Source organism: Gavialis gangeticus, unplaced genomic scaffold (genome assembly GCF_001723915.1).
Source record: "Gavialis gangeticus isolate Ggan-Ray unplaced genomic scaffold, GavGan_comp1, whole genome shotgun sequence".
Classification (NCBI taxonomy): Eukaryota; Metazoa; Chordata; order Crocodylia; family Gavialidae; genus Gavialis; species Gavialis gangeticus.
The window spans coordinates 98,739,263-98,747,734 of record NW_017728992.1 but is presented as its reverse complement, the minus strand read 5'-3'; the positions used below and the strand labels follow the sequence as shown (position 1 = coordinate 98,747,734).

General features: G+C 39.2%; 1 protein-coding gene across 1 annotated transcript in view; it reads left to right on the top strand.

The window, feature by feature from the left end:
* USP14 (ubiquitin specific peptidase 14) overlaps positions 1–7,021 on the top strand; it is a gene marked incomplete at its 5' end in the record, with an annotated part of 42,100 nt that extends 35,079 nt beyond the window's left edge. The window contains 4 exons of the mRNA XM_019518849.1: positions 1,666–1,794; positions 4,086–4,146; positions 5,994–6,101; positions 6,282–7,021. Coding sequence (XP_019374394.1) covers positions 1,666–1,794; positions 4,086–4,146; positions 5,994–6,101; positions 6,282–6,433 — 450 coding nt within the window. The remainder of the gene's footprint in view (positions 1–1,665; positions 1,795–4,085; positions 4,147–5,993; positions 6,102–6,281) is intronic.
* Between the last annotated feature and the right edge of the window lie 1,451 nt (positions 7,022–8,472).

Sequence of the window (8,472 nt, the reverse complement as noted above, 5' to 3'; positions counted from 1 at the left end):
ATTTAACCCATACTTAAAGGGTGGCTCTTTGTCTCTCCCTAATGATTTTTTAGAGGATTGTGGGTTGATACTGCTTTTACCTCTAGTTAAAGGGTAACTTTGCCTTTTTGGAACTGTCTTGACAGGAGAGAGGGCTCTTATTTCACACTTGGTGTTTAAGGGCATGCCAAAACCCAGAATAAGCCTGTGTAGTTGGGGTAGAGTGGCCTTAGTTTGTGGAGAAGTTTGTGGTGTATACTCAGGGGTGCTTTGTGCCAAATGCACTGTCTAATTTCCAGGCTTTGGCATGTGTGCTGAGGGTGTGCCGTATGGCTTCAGGGACACTGTTTGACCAGCAGTTCTGCTTTCTAGTGTTCAGGTAGCAGACCTCCAGGATCACTTGTTGACTGTCAGGCAGGGAAGGAATTAAATATATAACACGAAGTCTTGTGTGGTCCATGTTTATGAAAATGTATGCAGAACAAATGGAGGCGCATATATGTAAACTGAATGCAACTTGGGGGAGGAGGAAGGAGGGTGACCTGAGGTATAATCATCTTAAAGATTGCATATTTGAAGGATCCTAGAATCATATTAGTCTGCCAAGCTAGCCCTAGATTAGCTTTCTCTCCTTCTTCCATAACCCACAAAAAGCAGAAATTTCAGTCTTCCCCACTATCTAGAGATTACGTGCAGTAAGACAGGTTTGGTGAGAACTGGAGGAAAGATCTGAATATAGGTTGTGAAATGCATATATGGTATTTCTTCTTTTGGTGAGTCTGAAACAATGAAACAGGCATGAGTGTATGGACTTGCTCCAGTGATGGCTGTGGAGGGTGATGATAAGTCTTAGCTTGTTTGGGATGCATTAGATCACTGGTTCTTAAACTTCTTAGACTTGAGGCACCCCATTAAAAAACCAGCTCCTAACTTGCACTTGATTTTTTGACTACAGAAAAATAATACAGCAATTCTTCTTTTCCAAAGAACTCAGGAAGACCCCATCAGGGCTAAATGTTATCTGCATCATATATTCCTATTTTAAATCTCTGGGTTCATCTTGTTAATCATGTTGCACTTCTGACAGTGCTAACATTGCTTGGCCACCCACCCCTGTGACACCTGGGAAAAGAGATCAGGGTGCCACAGTACCCTGGTGGAGAATCACCATATTAGACACTTCATGTTTCCATAAGGTGGTTATACATGTTTTTATTCTTTATTTCTGCCACAGCTAGGTTGCAACATAATATTTAATTCAGCCACAGTATGCCACAAAAATATATAAGCAATAGGAGTAGCAATAGGTGGGCATAAGTTTCCAGTTGACAACTTACTGAAATAGACACAGTTGTCTGCTTAGGTACAGGATTAAAAAGACCGATCACATGGGAAAGGTTCTTCCATAGGTGTATTTGTATTTAGTTAATATAATTATCGTAGCTTATAGATTATTCTGTTTTAGAGACACTATTCACAAAATATTTGTGGTCCTTTAGCAGAGAACTAATCAGTCAGTTGCTTGCATTTCTGTAACCTGTCCTAGAGGTCTTAATTTGTTTCAAATGCATCAACATATGACTGACTTACATTTTAAAGTTACACAGATTTGCCTTTCTACAAAAAAAAATACACGGAGAATATTAGACTAAGTAAATAGCCTGATTTTTCTTTTCTTGTTCCTAGGATGTTAAATTTCCTCTTATGTTGGATGTGTATGAACTTTGTACACCAGAACTTCAAGAAAAAATGGTCCCATATCGGTCAAAATTCAAGGACCTAGAAGACAAAAAAGTAAATCAACAGCCAAAGAATGTAGGTTACCTGGCAGTTTCATAGTTTTTTAGCTTTATGTATTATTCCAGATATTTTGATACTTTGGTTTCATACACATTCGTGAAAGTATATCAGGCTATTAATAAGAGCTGATATAAGTAAACTGCTCATTTACAACCCTGCATATTGACCCATTAAATATTTTCATTTCATCCTTCTTAATAAAGAAATTTTGACTGGATGGATTTTGACTTGATGAAATTTTGCATAAACAGTGTGCTGAAAGATCTTCACCTTACCTTAGTTTCTAGGTTCTAGCCTGAATTGTTTATTGTTCAGATGAATATACTTAAGTGATAGCATGAGTAAATGATTGTCAGTTTGCTAAGCTGATATCCTTCAGGTAGTGGTTCTCAACCTTTTATAGACCCAAGGGACCCCTCAGAAAATGCTAGCTCATAGCTTTCACTTAGTTTTTGACTACAACAGAGCAATTCTTCTATTGCAAACTACTCAGAAAAATCACAGCAGGTCAGTATTTTTTTTAAACATCTGGGTTTATCTTTTGAATTGTGTGTAGATGTTTGCATACATAACAGTGCTAATGTTGTACAGCACCCATTGCACCCTTAGAAGAAGCTTGTAGCACACTTGTTGAGAATCACTGGCTTAAGCATATTGAAATAGCCTTCTTTGGCTTTAAAAATCAAGTGTCATGAACAGCAGGTCAGCATTGTCATACCAGTGCACTTTAATGTCCTTCATGTCAACTCAGATTTGAGAAGTCATCCATATAAATGAGGCTATTTCTGGGAGAGTTGATCATTAAGCCTGAAATGTTTTGTTTTGAAATACCTCATTTGACAGATTTTTCACTGATTCCAAATTAGCACTTCAAGGGAACCTGGCTGAATACTTTGCAATGCTGCCCCAGGCTCAAGGCACTGCAAGTTGTGTGGCAGGGACTGTGAAAATCACCAGAATCTGTTCACTCGGATTGACATTTGCAGTGCCACAATCTCACTGAAAAGGCAGACTGCATAGACTGCAAAAGCTGTAGAAAGACTGTTCTGGCAAATAATGACTCTTTTTAAAATGTTTTGTGGTTTTTTTACTAACTAATGAAAATGGAACATGAAAAATGTCACTTGTACCCATATGTGCATTTGTTGTTAATACCTTAAGCTGTCAGCATGATTGCCTTAAAATAAGAAATGTTGTCTTCTATTTGGCCACCTAGATTTTACCTGAGAACAATTTATTTTGTTCTAGTTTTCCAAGAAATTCTAACAGACATAAGTTAGAAACTTTACTTGAGAGAGATGCTATTTGCGTAGTTGTCTACCACAATTGGCACCTGGCAGACTGGTGAGGGGACAGGCAGCACAGCAACAGATTGGGCAGGAGAAGGGGGTCAGAGTGGCACTTCCAGGTTAGCTTGTGACATGCCTGCTAAAAAAGTTCCCACTGATTTAAAATATGGTGCAGGAAGTGGGAGTGGAGACCAGTGAGAATGTTCTCATTATACATGAAAATATTTTTTGTCAAATATTGGTAATTTTACTATCAGGTGACTGAGCTCACTAGCTTTACAGGGCTGTTAGGTGTATGGTATTGAATTGAAGTGACATGTATTGATCCAAAAGTCCACATTTTTAAAAGGTTATAGCTATAGATCTATGTGTGTTTGCTTGTGTTATAAGACAGGTTATTTCCATAAGCAACTTTATCTGCTATGCCCATCTATATTCTTAAATAGTCCCACAAAGTTATGCTGTTATGTCTAGATATTACTGAAGTTGCTTGTTTATCCTTAGGTTCCTTATCAGATTTCATTTAGGTATTTAACAAAAGATTGTACTTCTTTTTGATTGTTGACAGTGGAAAGGAGTGGGGTGGGGGGATGGACAAAAAACAAGTTGATACTATCAATAATTTATTGGCGTTTAGAATACCTTCCACCTCTTCCCCACCTAGTCTCTCTCTGCTTTCCTGAGACTAAAACTTCCTGTTCTAGAAGTGTTTTGGTATTCCAACCCACCAGTTCATTTTTGGCTGCTCGTCTGTCCATTGAGCAAGTGGTCTAGTTCAGTCCAGAGCAGACATTTCTGTCTCTGTTTGTATTTACTCTTTCCAAAGGGACTAGCGATTTAGTTTTGCATCAGTTTTGGTTGTCCAGTTAGAGACATCTTAATAGGACTACTTTGTATTTGGACACCCAAGAAAAGATAAAGGCATATGAAATCTGTTGAAAAAGATGACACTGTTTTTGCTATATTAAAGTGTCTTTAAAAAATAATCTGTAAAATACCACATTTTCTGTTTTCCAGTCTAGCAAAGGTGATGGGGTACAGAAAGAAGTTAAATATGAACCATTTTCCTTTCCTGATGGTAAGTGAATAAATACTGAGAGGTCTATTGATTTAAAACCTGCATTTAAATTTTAAAATCTAAAAAAATTGCCTGTGTTTAATTAAGTTTATAACAAGACTTTCCCAATTGGAAAACTTATTTTTTCATGATTTTGAAATGAATCTTCAGAAACTCTGCTAAAATATTAGGAAGTAGAAAGCTCAGTGGCTTCCACATAGGTATTAGCTCATTACTTAAAGTTGTTTAACAACAGCAGCCTCATAATCTTCCACAGGCAAAGTATATGGTGCCCCTTTATGCACCAGACACTTGAAAGATAGAGGTTTTTTTAACCTCTCCTTCTGGTCAGAGAAGAGTGAAATTCCAAGAAAGCTTCATTACTGTGTTCATCTCCATTGCTCCTCTCTTACTGTGTTTATTTTGGAGGTAGTGTTTGGCACTGCACAGATAATGGAGTAGCCCAGACAGGGGGTTAGAGAGCAGGGCTGTCCAACTTCTGAGTGGCTGGGGGACCAGGCTACACCATGCAGTGGGCACACCCTATACTATACCCTGCTGAGGGAAACCCCAGCAATGGCAGCATCTGGAGTGTTGGGGCCTGGGAGCAACATCTGGATTGGGAGCTTCAGTTTAACGCCTTGGAGGCTGCCTCCAGACTGCTAGTTACAGCCTTGGATTCAATAACTGGTTCGCCATCAAAAGAGAGAATTGCTGACCTCTCCCAAAGGACACCAGCTGGACAGATGCATGGTGATCACAGTGCAGGGCCTCAGAAGAGAAGTGTGGTATGCATTTGTGAGTCTTCCCTCATGTTCCATTTCGGGTGGTGCTGTGCATCACAGGCAGGTTCTGCAGTTGTGTAGAACATCCTTTCCCTTTCTCTGATATATTTGTCAAGCTGTAGAGCAAAAGGCAAAACCTTGACATTGGAACTACAGTTTATACCCATTAACATCTTATGAAAAGCAAGTCTCTCTTGGCAGGGGATTGTGCTGTGGTGCAGGCAACCCCCACTTAGCACTCTTAATTGGGTCCTGAAAAACCGAGTGTTAAGCGAAACCAAAAGTATTTGACAACCCAAGGTGGTGACCGCAGTTGTTTTTAATGACCCAAGATGGTGACTTCGAGCATTATAATGAAACTCACTGAGCAATAATTGAAATTGGGTATCAATTTAAAATGAGCTTTATAGTAAAACAGTGCTAAACGGGGGTTGCCTGTACCAGTACTGAAATTATTCAAAGCTATCTTTGCACATGAATTAGAGCTCTTGTCTTCTACACAATTTTGTTTATAACCCTGGGGCATTAAGAATGTCTGTTCTTACTGTAAATTTGAATTAAAACTTGGGCCCAGTGGCTGGATGTGAAGCCGACAGCAGCACAGAATCACTGTGGCTGTTCCTCCTGGCTCCATGGGGCCCTCAAAGCATGGGGCCCAGGGTGGTTGCCCCAGTTTGCGCCCTGCCAGTGATGTCCCTGCATATGAACTGCAGTTCTGTCATAAGTGGGATAAATGTTGAAAAGCTTGAGTGGTGATTGAGTTAAAGATGCAAAATCAGCTATTCTTGAACTTTATGCAAAATGTTGTGTTGCATTTGTGAAACTGTTGTAACCTGGAGAACTGCAATTTGGAGTGTTAGTTAGTGTATTCACTAGACAGCTTATACCAGATCAGCAAAATCTACTTCTTGACAGAAAGGAATAAAACCAACTTGTTTATTCAAACCAAAATATATGATCCACGAGAGCTTTACATCTAGTAGGCAGTCATGGCAACTATAAAACTATATGCTGGTTGTTTTCCCATGGTGTTTGTGGTCACTATTGTTTGTTAATTAGGGTGATGATTTTTTATCTCCCCAGATACTGGTTCCAACAACTGTGGTTATTACGACCTGCAAGCAGTACTAACACATCAGGGAAGATCTAGTTCCTCTGGTCACTATGTATCATGGGTTAAAAGGAAACAAGGTACTGAGAGCTTTGGAAAAGAACTTGCCTAACTGTACTTGTTAACTCCTTCTGTATGTTTGTAGACTGAGCCTTGGCCTTGCAATGACATCCTTTTCTTTTTAAAGGATACTAAGGATTCAAAACCCACTCGGTTTTTAGTTGTCAAGAATTACAAGTCTCTCTCTTGTTTTTCTGTAGATGAATGGATCAAGTTTGATGATGACAAAGTCAGCATTGTCACACCTGAAGACATTCTGAGGTTATCTGGGGGTGGAGACTGGCATATAGCTTATGTTCTACTCTACGGGCCTCGCAGAATTGAAGTAATTGAAGATGAAGCTGAACAGTAGTCTTCATTTTTTGTCATTTCTGCCTAGGTGTGAAATAAATGATTACTGATGATTTCTTTAACCCCAGTGCTTTAACAATGGAGATGTACTTTTGTTCAAACCATTCTTACGTGAAGAGGGAAATTATTTTAAACCAATTTGTGTACCAAAAAACAATTAGTCATTGCTGGACTGTGCTGCCACTGTGTTGGCAATAACACTTAAACAATTTTGATGTCTTGCAGAAGGATATTTTCTTTAAAAAACAAAAAACAAATCTAAAATGGTGGCTCTAAATGTACCTCCTCCTGTCCCTTCTTCATCCCCTCTAATTTCATCAACCAGATATTTATTACACACCTATTCTTACATCATTTGTTGCTCTTGCATGGTTTATACCACAGTTCAATAGCTGTCCATCCTTTACCTTGCCTGACTTTTGCCAGGAAGGTAGAAGAGATATTGTTGCCTCGTTATGTAACTCAGTGCTGCTGCCCACAGCCAACAACCATGGCTACAATCAAGTATTTGTCCAGCCTGACCTGCTGACTCAGTCTGTTCTGTTGCTGGCATTTCATGACTTTAAAATAAATTGTGATCAATAACAAAGATGCCTTTTATGTATTTAACGTTTACATTCCCATACATAGTCTCTGTTTTTGTAGAGCAGGCACTGATGCCTCTTACTTATGATAATAGCTCTAATGTTCCCTGACAAGAGTAGCGTTCCTTCTGTACCCAACAATACAATTTGCTTAAAATAATCCTTACAATTATGGACATCAACATGGAAACAAGTATATTTTTCAGATCTATGATGCCTCTTGTCTGATGGGAGGTTGCCACTTACTTGAGGTCATCCAAGGACACCGTTCCTATTGCAACTTGTTTAATAGATCCTGTAACCAGTAGGAATACTAACTACTATGCTTTGCTCTTGGATCCAGATGGCATTAAGCTTCTGAATTAAGGTGTCATTATATCTGAAGAGCTGTTTTATCGGAAGGTTTTCTTGTACTGACTGGGTAGGCAGGCTTTTTAAGGAAGCTGCATCAGTACAGAAGTATCTTGTTCCCATTCATAATTTGGGTTGGGGAGAGCAGGGGTCTAGTACTTCATGCTTAGAAACAGCAGTGAGTCCGCATGTAGACCTGTTGTAAAGTATGTTAGCTTAACTACTAGAATTTTTCTGTACCAAGGATCTTAAGTTCTGCTGGGTTCCTTACAACACATGACCAAAGAAATCTGGTAATTCATGATTTATTTTTTTTAAAGCTTTAGGGTAGTTTAGAAGCACACTTACCCTTTTATGTTGCTATACAATAGTAGGAAAATGCAAAGTGTAAGTCTAATACAATGCTTTGTAAACATTTTTAAGTCACAGATGTGCCCAAAAGCAATAAGCCAAGAGTCTAACTACATAAATCTTAGTAGAGGAAATGTGCTTATGGCTTAAGACCCTTCAGAGGGAGGTAGTCCATGTTGGTCTGAAGTCAAGCAGGAGGTAGGGTAGATTTGCATCTTAAAGCTATTGCACTTTTGATTTAGTTTGTCAGATATTTCTCAACATCAGATGAAGCAAGCTGCTGCTTATGAAAGCATGTGCATCTTATAAGGTGCAAATCTACCCAGTTTTAAGTGCTTCAACACTGGGCAGAAACCATCCTGGACTCAAAGCCACATGCCTAAGTGTAATCCATGGACTCAGGCACTCCAGACAGGAAGTACAACCTTTATTCTGACTCTGCATCTGTAATTCTTGTAAAGACTACTTATACAGGACCCCTTCTCCTTTAGTGCACAATCTGAGTCATGCTGCAGTTGCACAGGTATCTTCCCTCTACCCAGCCTTACATCACACTTCAAGTCCTCCACTGATGTGGAACTAGGGCCTCATGGGACTGACCTAAAAGCCTAAGTATATCTCAGCAACAAAAGATGGCTGTCTTTCAATCGCACTACCCAGCAGGGTTTGAATCTCTCTCACTTGCCCAGCTTCAACTGAAAATGCTGAGCACTTCTGTAAGTTGGGCATTCAGAAAGAATGAAATTAGTAACCA